At 33.1% G+C, this 17,092-nt stretch overlaps 3 protein-coding genes across 5 annotated transcripts; 1 reads left to right on the forward strand and 2 right to left on the reverse strand.

Annotated features, from left to right (window-relative positions):
- Window positions 1-815: 815 nt before the first annotated feature.
- LOC133676733 (uncharacterized) lies at window positions 816-2,361 on the reverse strand. The gene has a single exon (XM_062098465.1). The coding sequence runs from the start codon at window positions 2,058-2,060 to the stop codon at window positions 1,083-1,085; it is 978 nt and encodes a 325-aa protein (XP_061954449.1). The 5' UTR covers window positions 2,061-2,361; the 3' UTR covers window positions 816-1,082.
- A 1,378-nt stretch (window positions 2,362-3,739) lies between these two features.
- LOC133677339 (non-structural maintenance of chromosomes element 4 homolog A-like) lies at window positions 3,740-6,780 on the forward strand. 3 transcript variants are annotated; one of them, XM_062099314.1, is made up of 7 exons: window positions 3,740-4,135; window positions 4,285-4,365; window positions 4,761-5,013; window positions 5,105-5,195; window positions 5,479-5,695; window positions 5,784-5,875; window positions 6,355-6,780. In XM_062099314.1, exons 1-7 carry the CDS (start codon window positions 3,955-3,957, stop codon window positions 6,610-6,612), a joined length of 1,173 nt encoding a protein of 390 aa, XP_061955298.1. In that variant the 5' UTR covers window positions 3,740-3,954; the 3' UTR covers window positions 6,613-6,780. The 3 variants fall into 3 exon arrangements, with proteins under 3 accessions (XP_061955298.1, XP_061955299.1, XP_061955301.1); XM_062099317.1 differs by having other exon boundaries at window positions 3,994-4,135; window positions 4,766-5,013; XM_062099315.1 differs by having other exon boundaries at window positions 3,993-4,365; window positions 4,766-5,013.
- A 300-nt stretch (window positions 6,781-7,080) lies between these two features.
- LOC133677338 (enoyl-[acyl-carrier-protein] reductase [NADH] 1, chloroplastic-like) lies at window positions 7,081-12,318 on the reverse strand. Its single transcript, XM_062099313.1, has 13 exons — window positions 12,132-12,318; window positions 11,015-11,326; window positions 10,403-10,512; window positions 10,249-10,304; window positions 10,061-10,145; window positions 9,927-9,974; window positions 9,155-9,229; window positions 8,968-9,079; window positions 8,828-8,879; window positions 8,685-8,736; window positions 8,526-8,583; window positions 7,655-7,753; window positions 7,081-7,388 (listed from the first exon to the last, which is right to left on the reverse strand). Exons 2-13 carry the CDS (start codon window positions 11,289-11,291, stop codon window positions 7,237-7,239), a joined length of 1,176 nt encoding a protein of 391 aa, XP_061955297.1. The 5' UTR covers window positions 11,292-11,326; window positions 12,132-12,318; the 3' UTR covers window positions 7,081-7,236.
- Between the last annotated feature and the right edge of the window lie 4,774 nt (window positions 12,319-17,092).

Raw genomic sequence — 17,092 nt, forward strand, 5'->3', positions numbered from 1 at the left:
TTTCAATTTTATTTATAAAAAAATTATATTTATTAACACAGATAATTCTTGATTTTTTTTATTACATGTATGCATAAGTTTTTTGAATTTTCACTTAGATTTTTTTTAATTACAAAAATATATCAAAATTAAAATCCTGTGTATTCAATTTTTGTTTTGTTAAATAAAAAAAAATAACCCCCAATAAAGCATTCATTCAAACATTTATACGAGACCTTCCATTTGCTTGATGTTTACAAAAGGTTCATTGATTCAGATGCTGAGAACTAGTTTCTGCTGTTCTTGATGGTGTCTGATAAGTCAATTTTTCAGATTTGCTGGTTTTTTAGCAACACGAAGCAAACCAAACCAAAATCAATCAGTATGAAAATACTCACCCCTGATATTAAGAGATTTAACAAATGACGTAGTGAATTTAAACATTATGGTTAAATGAGTGTGGTAAATGACATAACTTAAATTATATATATTATGAGTTCTAATTGTATATACTCGAGACAGTACCAGTAATTGTTTATAATCAATACAAAAACAAAATTAAAGCTCCAACTTTCATTTCCCTAATAAATCAAAATGTTGAATGCGCCAATCAAGGGATTCATATAAATAAATCTTTTAGAAATTGAGCAAAAAAAATTTAATAATTTTTTATACTTTTAAATTATTTTAATATATTTAAAAATTAAAAAAAATATTATTTTAATATATTTTTAAACAAAAAATAATTTAAAAATCAATTACTACGAGTCTACGATTCTCTCAAACACTATGCCACCAACAAAAAATAAATAAACTTCCAGTTAATTTCGAATTCCTTATCCAAAACACTAATAACCCTTTAATTAATTTACATCTTTATCTTACATGACTAAACCAACCAAAGCCCAGAAAAACATAGTTCATAAAACCCTAAATAAACTGAAAAATTGATATGAAAAAAAAAACTTAATGTATTAAGCACCAAATTATAACTATCCAGTAATTTCAAGGACCAATTACCACTAGTAGCAGTTCCCTTAAATGCCTTCTTCTTCTTCAATCTCCTTCCATTGATTTCTTCCTCTCATTGTTTCTCCTCCTTTCTACTCGGGGCTTTTAATTCCATTTCTCTCGTGTTTTCCAGAATCCAAACCCCCAACTAATAATTTCCCTCCGCCTATTTCTTCACTCAATTCCTCCACTGCTTTCCTCAAATGCCCGTTCTCACTCTGCAAAACCTCTAATTGCCTTTTCACACCCAAACACGCCTCTGCCACCTCAGCATTCCCCGAATCCATCTCCACCTTCCCTGTCGTCCCCTCTTTCTTACTCCTCTCATCTCTGTCATCCACGTGTTCAATTCCAATCTTATTCATCACAAAGACCGGTATCGTCCTAAAATTAATCCCAGCCGTTGATTCACCGCCACTCTTAATTTCAGCCGGAACCCGAACTCCCCACCGGAAACTCACCACCGCCTTGCTCCTCACTGGAAGCCTCGTCTTCGCCGTAACCTCCACACCAGAAAACAATCCCGCAACCGCACTCGCCGTCACCGGTGGCAAAACCGTAATCCTCTTCCCACAAAACACGCCATCAACCACATCCGGAGTCGGAGTCGCAGCCTCAACGGCCTCAATCGACCCATGATCATCAGACGAAGCACCGCCGTTCAGAATCGACCCCGTCAGATGACTTACGTGAGTCGACGACTGCGACTTCTTAATCGAAAAATCCCCAAATTGAGGCTTGAAGTGGAGCATAAAGCTAGGGTTTAAATTACTATTACCTTTACTCAATAGATTGAACTCCGCACTCATAATCATGGAGCTAGAAACCGGAGAACCGAAGTGACCGGTTCCGGTTTTGATAACGAGGGAGAAGGGGTTCCACGTGTCATTAGGACGGTAAGCGATTTTGATGGAGGGTCCAGATTGGAAGAAAGTAGAGAGATTTAAAGAAAGTTCTTTGGACTCTCCGGCTATAATCCCTGATTGAAATGGTAAACCCAAGATGTTGAGTGGCACTTTGGCTCTAAATACCGGGTTTTGCTCTTCCCGGAATTTTAGTGAGGCTTTCATTTCTTGTTTCTTGAGCTCGAGGTTTAATAGTGATTTATCAATGATCAGTGAAGATTGGGTGATTTATATAGTGAAGTGATTATAAAAAGGGTTCAATTTTAGGGTTTTTGATTTGATTTGGAAGGATTTTGACATCTTGGCTGGCTGGATTGGAGAAACACTATAGTTAAGTTGCGGCTACACTTGGGAGCTCCTGTTTGGGGTGTAATTTTGCCGTTTTAGAGGATTATTAATTTTCGAAAGAAAAGGAAATATTTTGAAATTTTGAAATATCGGAAACGATTTGTCTCTACTGAAAGACTCGATTGAACTCCCAGAAATGGATGTTAAACTCTCCGGACCTAGCACGTGGATTTTGTGATCTGTTTATCTATATTTGTGAATTTATTTTAAAATGATATTTATTTGAAAAAATAATTTTTTTATTTTATAAATTTTATTTTTGATATTAATTTATAAAAATATTTTAAAAATTAATTTAAAATAATAATAAAAAAAAACTCACTCTCAAACAGTATCAAAATCTTGTCCAGCTTTAGTTTCGACACTGTTAGAGACAAGCCGACATGACTTCCCCGATTTTATCAATTCCAATCAATTTGGTTTTTTTAATTATTTAAAATAATATTATTTTAGTTTATTTATAATTAAAAAAATAATATCTTTTTATTTAAAAAAATAAAAAACTAAAATGCACTACTTTATTTTGTTTTTTAAAATATTAAAGTAATATTGTTGATCCAAATTGACAGAGGGTTATCAGGGAATGTTTATTTATGGGATGAAGTTTTTTTTAAAAGAAAATTGTTTTTTTGTTTAAAAAATATGAAATAATTTTCTTTATTTTCTTTAAATGTTTTTTAATAGTTTTGATGGGTTTATGTTAAAAATAAAAAAATATAAAAAATATTATTTTAATATATTTTTAATTTAAAAACAGTTTTATAAAATACCGCATTACCATCACGCATTTAAATCGGATAAATACTATAAGGGGTTTAGTAAGTGTTGTACCAGCAGGTTCCCTCTTGGAAATTTTAACTTTGAATAGCAGTCGATTCCTGCAATCATGGAATCCATGAAGAGTAAATTAGAAAAAAGTAAGCTAAGAAAAGGAATAAAAAAGAGAGATCGAGAAAGAAAGAGATTAAGAAAGTCTTAGAAAAAATATTGTATACATCAAACAAATATCATATCCATAACTTAAAAACGCATGAACCCACAATTTAAAGTTTAAACTCTTAAATAATTTATAGAAATTGTAGTTTAACTGATTATATGTTCTGAATTTAATATCTGAAAATTATTTGTTCGAGTCTTATAAATATCAGAATTATTAAAGATTTATATGATAGTTCAATTTAAAGTTCGTGAGATTAGTTGAGATGCGTATAAAATTGACCCGAAGTTAATAAAATAATTAAAAAAAACTCAACTCTGACAAAGTTTGAAAATTTTGCAAAATCCTCCACATACTTATAAAAGTTTTAGGAAAATTTTATAAAACTGCTCCTCTAAAAAGGAAATTATACATTTTGACCCCTCGGTTTATAAAATCTATTCTAGTCTCACGGGCCAATACATGAAGTCCTAAAGACCCATCTCCATTTTGCAAAAGGCCCAGTTTTAGAATCGCTTCTGCAACCGTTTATTTCCGCTCGTGCCCTCCAAAAGTCGCACGTGTCCCGTTCCGTATTGAGGACGCTTCTCCATGGCTGAAAGCAAAAGAATTCCTTGTTGTTAAGAAACCGCGCAGCGCAAATAAAAAGTGAGCGAAAGAAAACCGACTCTTGACATTTCTCCCCGAAAATCCGAACAATTAAATCTAAATCGCTTTCCATCTTAATTTCAAACCCTAACAATTCCCAATTCTTTCTAACAAAACCCCACCTCCATGACCCGACCCGTCAAACGCGAACCCCACATTACTCCCCATCCTGCTGCTGCTGGTAGTACTAGCAGCAGCAGCAGACTCAATAATGGTGGAGCCGAAACGAGCGATATGGACAGTCAAGAGGCCACTGAACGGAGACATCTCCGTTCACGTTACCGTGACGTGAAGAGAATCATAATTGGCACTCTTTTCTTTCTTTCTTTTTTTCTTAATTTTCGTAGTTTGTTTTCGAGTCCTTTCTGTCTTCAGTATTTACAACTTTCCTTTTTATTTGGCTTTCTTCACAGTTTGACACATGAGTGATGCATTTTTGTTGAAAAATTTGAGCAGATGGAAGAGAGGACGTTGAAAGGGTTGATTCTGATAAGTTTAATTCCATTATTAATCAAGTGGAGGACTTGCACAAATTGGGTATTCGCTACTTCTACATTTCACTAATCATTTCTATTCCTTTTTTTAATTGAGAATTAAGGCTTAAATTCTTGTTCTTGGTTTAGAATTTCATCGTTCGAACACTGATGTGCATTGAGTTTTTTTTTCTTCTAATGCTAATTTCTTAGATCTTTAATTCTTCCCGAAATTACTTCCTGAAAAGTGTTGCATTGAATGAGTGCTTCCCATTATTCGAATGCTTTAAATTGCTTTGTAAGTGGTTTGGAAGAGTGTTTTGGTGAGATTGGTATTATTGTTTTTGTTGTTGTTGATTAACTCTTGCTATTTTTGTAAAACTAATTACGGTTCTAGTAAGAATGGTCATTTATGATTTTCTTAATTGTTCTTGGTTTTGCAATTTATGTGATCTTCAGTGCAGAAACCTAGAGAACAAGTTGCTGATGCAGAGGCTTTATTGGATATAACAAACTCTTTGGTAGCCTCTGTTAAGGCGCATGGACATGATGGAATAACACCTTCAGATTTTGTCAATGGTCTCCTTAGAGATTTTGGCCGACAAGATGGGCCTAGTACTAGTGCTGACGGTAGCAGAAATTTGATTGCTTGGAAAGATATTGGAGTTGCTGTCTCACATATTTTCAGTAGTTGTCCTGGATGCTGTACCATGTAATAGCAGCAGAACGTTGTCCTTTTTGGAACACCCTTTTGTTTTGGAAAATTTTGAATGAATATTTTTTCATCTTTTTTTCCTGTTAAGGGTTGGGCCGATGGATACTGAGTTAAAGCAACGGAAGGCTGTTGTTGGTAGAAGACGTACAAGACCAACCGGAAGTGTTCAACCGGAAGAGGTGAGGGTGCTTTATATGCTTGTGCAATTGGTTTCTGTTTTGTGAAAAAAGTTGATTGAGTTGGAGTGGCAATTACCAAGTTTGACTGCTATGTGCTTAACCTAGGAATGGAAAGAACTATTCTTCTGTTACATTATCTTGTTTATTCATCTTCAAATTTTGTTTAATTATTCAATTGAGACCTCAAATTGCTCATTCTTCAATCATTTCAGCATTAATATATGTATATCTGAATCCCTTGTCTGGAATCTAGGGTACCAAGCTTTCCTGTTACTTTGTGCAGGTCAATGACAGTGGTGCAAAGGAGAGAACAGATACTGACAAAAATATGGCAACTATGTTTAGTATTTTAAAGAATAAAAGAAGTGTCAAGCTTGAAAATTTGGTTTTGAATAGAAACTCTTTTGCACAGACAGTGGAGAATTTGTTTGCTTTGTCATTTCTAGTTAAAGATGGAAGGGCTGAAATAAAAGTGAATGAGAATGGCTGGCATCTTGTTTGTAAGATTTTTATAAATGCTTTCATTCGAAAATGCCTTTCTCCCCCCTTTTTTCCCTTCTTATTGTCTAAGAATCCCCTACATTTCAGCTCCAAGGAATGCGCCTGATGCTGGTAAAGTAGTCTCAGGGGAGGTAGCTTACCGGCACTTTGTCTTCAGATTTGACTTCAAGGATTGGAAGGTACCTGGACCTTAGTTTGATGAATTAGATTTATATTTTTTATGATAAATTTCTGCAGAATTTTTCTTCTATTTATAAATGCCGACCATTTCAAGGATTTTTAGCCTAAGTTGGGTTCTCTAGCAGCATAATGGAATAGTAGCACAAGTAAAATGCAGAATAATTGTCTTAATGATTCTGGAGTAGTTATTTGAAGATTTGATTGTTGCAGGTGACGACCTAAGATAAACTTGTTGGTTTAACATAGTGGTAGGACGTCCAGATAATTAGTGTTAAGCTTTGTGTACACACTGCACTTGCTTCATATTCCTTTCACAAGAAACCATGTGCCCAATAGATACATTTACCTAGTTTAATTCTTATATGTTATACCAATATTGCCTCTGAAGTTTGTTGCATTTTCTGATAATGTATTTAGAAAATAAACAATCTTTATAGCTGGTCTAGTTTCTGATATGTGCCAATGCAAAATTTTGCAGTTGATGATATCTGCTGTTGAGGTAGGGGAGGAGCTAATGCCAAATAGGAATCAAATAAACATGCCAAGTGATAGCCTAGCAGATCCGATACCTGTAGAATCTCAGGCAGGAGGACCTACCACTCCCATTCGGAAGTTCTCCAGGAACCGTGGTTTGGTTTTACAAGAGAAGACAGTTGTGGAAGACTCCACTCCCGAGAACGATAATATCCAAGTAAGAATACCCGCTATTCGGAAAGGGAAGCGAAAAATGAGGTGAGAATGTAAGCATGCGGGGGGATTCAGCCAGAAGATATTGGGACCTCCCCATGAGTCAGTCATATAGTCGTGTACATGCATAGAATGATAGAGGTCAATTAGTATTTTAGCATTTAGGCCATCATATGGATTCTTTTTGGTAGAAATTTGAGAAGCAAATTAGCAACCATCTTTCCTCTGTTCTCTCATCCTCTCCCTGGTGTTTTTTTTTTTTTTTTTGAGCATGCTATTTTGTGAAGTTGAGACCACGATTACCAACCAAAAATTCCTTTGACATAAAGTATCCCCATATTTATTAATCCAATATATCTGCTGCACAAGAACCCAACAGCCTCCGATTCATTTCTGTTGCTTACTGAACACTAGATGATGACATAAATTAATTTTGTCATTTTGATTTGTATTCTTGCCTAAAGCAGGAACATCAGGTGTGTGAGAGAGAGAGGGAGGGAGAGAGACGACAACAACGTTTTAAAGCTATGGAATGTCATTAAGAAAAATAAGTTCCAATTAATTAGGTAAAGGCAAGGGCTGTCAAGATTTTTTGTGGGATCGAATTTATTGCAAAATACAAAATTTTCAGCTGGCACAATAAACAACATTGTTGGAATTTCAACCTCGAGCTCTAGTTATCCTTAGGAATGTCAAGATCCACAAATATTGGGCTGTCAACTCCCACTCCCATAGCATTCAAACCATTGTCCACATAAACAACTGCTCCAGTGATAGCCGAAGCCAAGGGTGAGGCCAGGAAGGCAGCTGCATTCCCCACCTCCTCTGTAACATTAGATTTCAAGCTCAGGAAGGATGAACAAAGCATGTGATTAAAAGGCAACATTTAGCTGTGAGTGCTATTACGAAACAGTTTTCAAATTTGGTTTTTTTGAATGGGGGTCAAAAAATGAGTCATAGCAAGGGAAAGCCAAACTCTTAATTTTTGAACTTAGATAAACACTTTCATGTAGTTTATGTAATTGCCCTTTTTGTTTCTTTTTATATAACAGTAATCAAATGTAGATCAATTTGTATAGTTCACAGCTTACCAGCAGATAGTTCCTTCTGTAGGGGTGCATTAGCCGATGAGTAATCGATCATCATATCAATAAATCCAATTGCTTTCGCAGCACGACTTCTTAAGGGGCCTAAAAATATTTGTGAGAACAAATACGTGAGAGACATGCACACACAACCCTGCGTATGCAGGGTAATTTAGCATGCATAGCATTTGACCCGGCAATCCAGAGAAGAAGAAGAAGGAATACAGTCAAAGACATGAATGTGCAATTCTGAGCCAGCAGTTCTGTTGGTGCTCATGCTTCAGAAGATAGCATTTGCATTTCACACACCTAGAGAAGAACAACTATGCTAATGTTCAAACTTGCAGAATTATAGACGAGGATGGATTGGTCTACTCTTGAGTAGTGTGTATAGACAGCTCATATACCTCAGGACTCAAATAGCAGCATGATTCACAATTTGTCCAATGCAGGGATGCTCTATTTACCTGTGCAAATTACAGTTAGGGTGAAGGCCTTTCCATGTTGTGCACATGGATACACCATGAATGGTTGCATGAAGAATTAAAGAGAGAAGCTGGCTGGCTGAACTGACTCCTTAGAGAAACACATGCATATCAATAGGGTGTAGGGGGATCACAGAGAATACAAGTATCTCAACTTCAGCAAGAGATCTTCTTAACAATTATCAAATGGCAACGATCTTCGGATCGCACAGGTGCAATAGATGGCTGCAGTTTCGTTCATGCTCTAAATTTTTATGTTTGAAATAAAAAAAAATCTAGTACATTCATGAGCATGTGCCATGGGGCCCTAAATATAGTTCAAGAGATTGCAGGATTGTTATGCTCCTAGCATTGGCCCATGTAATTTAGTTAACTAGGAATAGCCAATATACCTGCAGATATAGTGTTGACTCTGATTTTGTATTTTCTTCCAGCTTCAAAAGCCAGCACCTGAATCAAGAATGAAAAAATTGGAAAAATCAAAATGAATGCTAGAATATGGTAAGCTAGAGATATAGAAAAAAGAAATGGGAGAGAAATAAGAAACCCACTCGTGTATCACTCTCGAGAGCAGCCTTTGCTGAACTCATGCCTCCACCATATCTGCATATGACAATTTATAATGATGTTTTTAAAAGGGAAAAAAAAGAAAGGCATGGTGACTTCTAGAAGCAATAAAAAAGCATGTGAGTACCCTGGAATGATCCTTTCAGAAGCAATGTAGGTAAGAGAAATTGAAGCGCCACCTGCAATATTAACATTCAACATTGAAACTTAATTTCCAGGAATAATCACTGGTGATGCCCAAGAAAGAAAATAGGATGATAGTTATACCTGGATTCATTACTGAAACAAATTCTTTCAGCAACGAAACAAAGGAATAGCTCGAAGCTGAGATGGCAGCGAGATATCCATTCCTGGATGTCTCTAGGAGAGGTTTGCTAACCTGTGAAGTTAAGTGATTCAGTGACACAAAAATCTTAAAAAGAAGCGCAAGAGGGAAAAATGAATATCACAAGACCTCTGGCCCATTAGCAAGTGAATGCACAAGGATGTCAATGCTCCCAAAATCCTGCTTCACCGATTCAACAAGCTCCTGCAAGACATGTTACTCGTTATAATCTGGTTTAGTATTTTAACTCAGCGGATGGAAAAACAAGTACATCCTAACCACCTACTCGAAAACAACAGATTAAGATAAGTTCAATTAATTTCATGTTTCGCAGATCACCGTAACAGATTGAGAAGGAAATGACTTTGTTTCTGAACAGAACTTGAAGTAAATTGAACACAAGTAGAAGCACTAGATTTATGCCCTCACAAACACTAGCATGCAATGCTGGATTCTTAATTTACGCAAATTATTTCATGAATTAAACCAAGCAGCTAGCCCTCATGAGAAAAGAAAGAACAAAACGATTATGAGAAAATACAATGACCCAGCCATCTTATCAAGCAGTTTGAATTACTTTTGAAAATTCATTTATTGTTACTCGAGTCAATCAGTTCAAATACGTACGGTTGGAATCTGACCAGTATATTATAAATGCAAAAACAATTTCCACATTTGTGTTGACCATCTTATATGTGGATGGCAATTCATAAACAAATAAACTCATTCAAAGAATGTTTTATTACACTTCACGGGAATGTAACTTAAAAATTATAAACTCATTATATCTCATTTTCGGACTTCACCACCAAGTATCAACCAACCAACTAATGAATCAAACAGATGAATGGGTAGATTAGATATTTCATTAAGCATGGTTGGAATAAGACAATTATGATACCTTAACAGTCCATTTTGAGGACCCTGCATAACGTTTGTTTGACTTTACCTGCACAAACCCACTAATAAGAAATGCAAACAAAAATAAAATATTATACGTATCATATATGAAAATTGATTAAATGCTATCATTACATCCTCAGGAACATCATCTAGACTGTCATAGACTGCATCCATTGGGTAAACTTTAGTAATTTCCATTAAAGAACCATCTGGCAATCTGAAAAATCAAATTGCAATAACAATCAGCAGTAAGCAAGAAATTGATCATTAAATATTGAATCATCTGCATACATTTCATGAAATGTTAAATTTTCTCTTACACGCGTGATTCATCAAATTTCCCACGCCGTAGACTGCTTTCAAATATGTTCAATGCCTGCAGAAAGAAAAATATAATTTTTGTCAGAGACTTTATTGTCAGAACTTGAGAATTACAAAGGCCACAAGGGAATAAAGTTGGATCAATTTACATACAGGCACCCATGTACCAACAATAATCTCAGCACCGGCAGCAGCAAGGGACTTCGCTATTGCCCAGCCATATCCATTGTCATCAGCTACACCGGCAATAAATGCTCTCTTACCTGGAGACAATGGTCCCATTGTTAGATGTACTGGATGTTATATTGTTTAGCTGGCAATCATTTCAGATCACAGCAGAAAAACATGTGGCTAGGAATGGCAGCATATCTGGAATTGAAATTTTCTAATGAAATAGAAAATTCAGAGGCAACATGAGAAAGCCTCCAAGTCAAACCTAAGCACTTGCAAACTTGTCGATGAACACAGTAGAAAGCTAGGACCATTTGTGAAGCCATTTTTACTAATATCATTGTTTTACATTTCCTAGTTTTGCATTGTTTAATTTGAACAAAGTATGAAAACTATCAAAGGATACTTAAAGCAGCTATAGTAATTGTGAAAAATATGCAAGGATGTGCATGAATTTTGAAGTCAGCCTTAGAAAGGTTGAAAACTATCAAAGGATCCTTAAAGCAACTATCATAATTGTGAAAAACATGCAAAGATGTGAACGAATTTTGAAGTCAGCCTTAGAAACAATAGGGGGAAAAAGAGACGCCTGACCTCTTAAATCAACAGGCAATCCTGGCAGAGGTTTGTTCTCATTCGCAGCAGACATTGCTCTGGTAACAACCTTCTTAAATTTTATTGGTGCTGAGAAAATGCTCTTGAAAAAAGGTTGCCTTGATGAGATGTGAGAGGAGCTTGTAAGCCTATTCCAAGATGCCTCTTTAGATTCAGTACTGAAACTTGCTGCACTTGACATGAATACTTTGCGAGAAGAAGAAATGCAAGGCTTGATCATTGCCATGTTTGTGGCAGGAGTTGCAGCCGTGGCCATTTTGTAAAGTCAGATCACCAAATATAAAAACAATTCTGCAATATTGAAAAGAAAATATATAATTAAAGCAGAAACATGGTAAGGCCATATATCGAAACATAAACCTGGTTCGTGTAGCTCCCATAGGTAATTTCTAACTCAAGGGAGAAAAACTAAAAGGATGAAAACTTTTTACAGTATCCAATGAAATTCCCAATAACTATAACTAGTTCTTCCAAGAAAATCAAAATTACCAAAAGAATTTGAAATCTACCTTGTTCATAACTGAAAGATATAAAATGACGATGCAACTTTTTACCACTAAATCATGGCCCTAAAAATCACTCCGGTGCTGCTTTTAAAAACAAACAATTCCAAGCCAAAATATAGAATTATTCCACGGGCACAAACATAGTATCAATTAGAAGTCCTGGAATCATTTTCACGTAACAAGTTTTGCCACAAACCTCAAAACTTATCAGGACCACTCTCAATTCCATTATACAGAACAATTTACATGGAAGACATTTATGTACAAAGCATGCGAGGCCTAGATTGACGATGCAAAGAAAACATTGATGAAACATGAAATAAGAGTACATGTCTGGTGTAAACAATCATCCATGTAGCCAATACCAAAGCATTTTGAGGTGCCCAGTTGAGAGATGATCACAAAAACAATAGCAAAATATGTGTTCAGTCAAGATTAAGCGCACCAACATTTCATTTCTTGATCAATATGAAGAGCAGGAAAACACTTGAAATGAGAACCAACAGAAATACTAATGTACTAGATTGAATTGTTAAAACAAAAATCATGAGACACTGGCCTTGTCATGTCAAGACCACTTTGAAACTCACCTCTGTTGTGAGTGTGATGGCCGAGATTTGAGCTAGAAAGATGGGGTGTTCTGTTTGGATACAAAGGAAAATGTGCTGGTTTGGTTTATAAATTAAGTTGGTGGTTTGGGGTTTCGATGAAACCAAAGTTTTGGTTTTGTTTGGTGACAGTTGGTTTGGAAGCTTTGAAATTGCCGCAGGAACTGGTAGGGAGAGCTTTCCCTGTTGGTTTTGGCGCCCGTTTGGAAATACTCTTTTGCCCCCCCTCTTGGGCCTGAGCCCAGTACAACCTTGTAAAAAGTGTTTGATGATGCTTTTACAAAAGTATTTATTAATTTATACTTTTAATTATTTTTCTTTAGTTTACATTTGTTTTTTTTCCCACGCAATGCTGTGAAACAGTTTTTGGGCATACCAACTCAGAGTACATACAAGAACTCTTTTCTAAAAAATTGCATTAATTTGGCTAGCAGCAATTAAGAGGCAAAATCATAATTTTCTAGAATTAGGACTAAACTGTAATTTCTGTTATCTTCAATCGCCACACGGATTTTCTAGCATGCAACACTAATTTTCTCTACACAACCTGAACAATTATTAAAAAAAATCCAAAGATAAAATTAAGAAAAAAAAATTAACATAAAAAATAGGGGAAATGAAAAAAAATGACTTGAAAGGAAAAAAAAAATAAAGAGGAGCATGATAGATCTTTTAGTATAGAAATGTAATGAATTTTGGGTTAACAATATATTTTTCTCAATATTTTATTTTTTAATCCTCTAATGTTTAACTTGGTAATTTTACCATAATTACAAACCCAATTTCTTCTAATTAGGCTATAAAAAGATGTAATTGAAATGAAAACAAAAATTAGAAGACCAAAAAGAAGTTGATATTGGGATGATATGAATATTATAAAGTAATAGATAACTCACACAAAGACCACTTTAAGACTTTAAGGTACAAAAGATACAAAAATAAACAACTCGCTACTCTAAATATATATATCAAATCACCCATTTAGAGATATAAAGTTAAGGTATATATCTACCAGTCACAAATGAGATACAAAACTTGATAGTTTGTCAAAAGACCAAGTCAAAGATTCTGAATTCAAATTTTGCTAAAAAATCCTTAATACATAGTTTGAATCACAAGTATATTATTGGAACAACTCTCCAAGTTCAGAAAAACACTAAAATAACATTATTAAGACCCTAATAAATGACTTTGATATAAAACTAGACTAATATTAACTAGCACATGTTTTTGACTCCTTAAAAACACAAACAAACACCTAAACTAAAACATGCATAACTTCATTTAGAAAACTTCAATACATGTATGGTTGGACAATATGAAAAGATCACATTCTGACCTTGAAAATCATATATGATAAATTTATTTTTCCATGCAATAAAGACATGTAAATTCGATCTTGAAGTTGGCCCACGGGCTGACAAGAAAAAATTATCAAGAACTTCATTCATTTGGATTGCCAACCCAAACTCAAATAGTTTAATATAAGTAGGACCATTTAAGAACGCTTTTTAGTCAATTTTCTTATGGTTGAGAAAAACTCGTCCTTAAATTCAAATAATTCTTTCCCTTAGTCTTGTGGATATTTATTCAAAGCATTTACACTTTCATGATCCTTCATGCAAGCCTTGAATTAGAGTCTTTTAACATCAATTACATTACTTTCTATTCCATGAATGTTCCTTGAATTATCATGAATGAACAACTCAACTTCTTCATCTTTTTCTTAGCTCTATTATGTTTGAGTTATTAATAATTATTTATGAAATGTTGTTGAAAACATTGATAAGTTCATTATTTTTCAATCTAAGAAAATCAATTTTGATCCCATTAATTTTAAAATTCTTCTTAATCACATGTGAAGCATATTCTTTATAATATTTTTCATCAAAACTCACTTTTAAAACAACCCTCTCAACCTGATGCTCAACTAATATAACAAGAATTTCATTAGCATACTTAGGATCATCATAAACTAATATTTATACATCAAAATCTTCTTTTTTAATATCATTTTCCCCATCCTCATTGAATTTCGGTGGTTGATTCCAATCCATAAAAAATCTAAATCATAAAACAAATCTAGTTTTTTTAGCACTTTTTTCTTGCTAAATTCTCTCTTGTATATCCCGATAAAAAGAATGCCTTATCTGATTATTATTGCTAAAAAAACCATTTTCAAGAACATTAACTTTTATATCAAATTCTTGATATGGAATTTTATTACTTTTTCTTTGATGTCAAAAAAAAGAATCATCACTTGAATCACAAAGTGGTTTGTGAAGGGAATGACTAATTTCATTATCATTATGGTTTCGATTCACAAATTGATCAAGTTGCTCCTGGATTTATAGAATATGCCTTTTTATTTTGTTAATTTCAAGAGCATGAATCTGCCTCTCAAATTTTTACACACGACATCCATAAACAACCATAGTTTTAAACTCAAGACTTTGATACTAACTTGATACTGATATGGTATAAATATCACAAAGTAACAGATAATTCACATAAAAAAATGACTTTGCTCATCACTCAAATTTACAAAACCAAATAGATGCAAAATTAAATAACTCACTACTTTAAAGATAAAAATTAAATCACCACTTTAGAGATACAGAGTTAAAGTATAAGTCCACCACTTATAAATGAGATATTAAACTTGATAGTTTGCCAAAAGACCAAGTCAATGACTCTAAATTCAATTTTTGCCAAAAAATCTTTAGTGCGTGGTTTGAATCATAAATTTATACCTGGAACAACCCTCCGAGTATATGAAAACACTAAAATGATATTATTAAGACCCAAATAAATGAATTGGATAGAAAACTAGACTAATAGGAACTAGCACATGATTTTTATGCCTTAAAAACATAAACAAGCACTTACAAAACTTAAAAACTAAAACATGTGTAACTTTTTTAGAAAAACTTCAATGCAAGCACGGTTGGACAACCTGAAAAATTCACATTTTGATATTGAAAAACATATATGATAGACTTATTTTCCTATAGACATTGAAGACATGCAAATCCGGGCTCAAAGTTATCCCACGAGCTAACAGTAAACATTATTAAAAATTTTATTTATGTGAATTTTCAACTCAAACTCAAGTAGTTCAATATAACTAAGACCATTTAAAAGCACTCTCATGTCAAAAACTTACTATTTATATCAATAATGAAACTTTATGATACTTGTTAATTGTTTTAGTATATTAAGGTAACTAAAAATATTTAAAAAATAAATCTAGTTGTAATACTCACCTTTAGTACCATAAAAAAAAGTCTTCAGTTAAAAGGCCTAACTTGTCATGTTGAGCCCAAAAAGTAGAGGCAACAACTTGTCTAGGCTCAGTCCATGCAAATTGGGTGCAACCTTGCTTATGCCCAACCTAGTGTTAGATGAATCCAACCCATTTTATGTATTTCTATACATATTTTTCTTTTATTTTGACTAGTTTTTTTCTACATTATTGTTTTAGTATACTCTATACAATAAATTTTATCATATAATTTAATAAATAAAAATATTTAAATCCACACTTTTTATTGGACGGACATCACGACCAATCAAGCATCATTCACTAAACCAATAAAGTTCATTCTCTTATTTCACAATGTAAAAATCTTTTCAGCGTAGCCTCCTTATAAGGGAAGCTACGAATAGCTTTGTCACCCTCAAGTCTGACCTTTGTATTAGGAAAGGCAAGTCGTGGAATAAGTTTTTACTAGAATTCATAACCCACATTACTACAACCTTATTTTTTGTTTGCCGTGAAAAAATCCAAAGAAATCATTGAAGTTTTTCATCGCCTTAATCACTTATAATTCTAAACAAAAATAGTATTGCAAATTGTAATTTTGTGATATATATATATAGAAGAATGCCCGAAATTAAACTCATTTTATCTTTTTTTTTAACTACAATCCTATTCCGTTCAACCAAGTTTTTATAAATGTAACAAAACATTTTTTTGTCAAATTTTTCTTCATTAACAATAGTAAAAAATAACTTTAAACCAGTTTATATATATATATATATATATATATATATATATATATATATATATATATTGAAACTAAATTTTTTATTATTAAATTTTATGTTCCCTTCATGTTGAAAATAACCTTCTTGAAGTATTGTACCAAGATTTATCACTAAGCCAAACATGCACAAATTAAAATCATCTTATAGACTAACTTCTAAGCCCATTAGAATTATTTGGCCCAATTACTCTTAATCAATTATTCTTGGATTTCTCACTTACATCAATAGATACGGCCCACGTGGGATGCTGACGATTTTTATTTTCCTTTCCTAAACACTCCATCAACCATGTTTGTTTTTTTAACACAAAAAAATCATTGTTTTAAAATTCCTTGTAGGGTGACCCGTCATAGAGGTGATTCAAGATTAAAGCCGAGCTTTAATTAAAAATAAAAAAAGAATTAATTCAGTATAATATTAATAAAAACTTGGATCGAAGAATGAATTATTCAACCCAAAAAAACCTCATATTTTTTTTGTTTTTTAAATGATATTAATTCTATTTTTTTATAAAATAAAAAAATTAATCTAATTTGAATTAACTGAATTAAGTCATTTAATTTCTCGAAACTTGTTCATAATGAATTTTTAAATTGAGTTCAAGTATATATTTAATAATATGATATATAGAGCTTTGCAAAAGTATTTTTTTAATAAAAAATATATTAAAATAATATTTATTTATTTAATTCTTATATCACTTTATTAAATTCATAAAAAATAACTTTAAAAAATATTAATTTAATATATTTTAAAATAAAAAATAATTTAAAAAACATTTTATAAAACGGAATGATGGAGTATAAAAACAGTGGGAAAAAAAAAGCCTCTAATAATCCAGCAAATAAATATAAAATAATAAATAAAACTCCTCTTAAATAACCAATCATTAA

The sequence above is a fragment of the Populus nigra genome, chromosome 17 (assembly GCF_951802175.1).
Source record: "Populus nigra chromosome 17, ddPopNigr1.1, whole genome shotgun sequence".
NCBI classification, from domain to species: domain Eukaryota; kingdom Viridiplantae; phylum Streptophyta; class Magnoliopsida; order Malpighiales; family Salicaceae; genus Populus; species Populus nigra.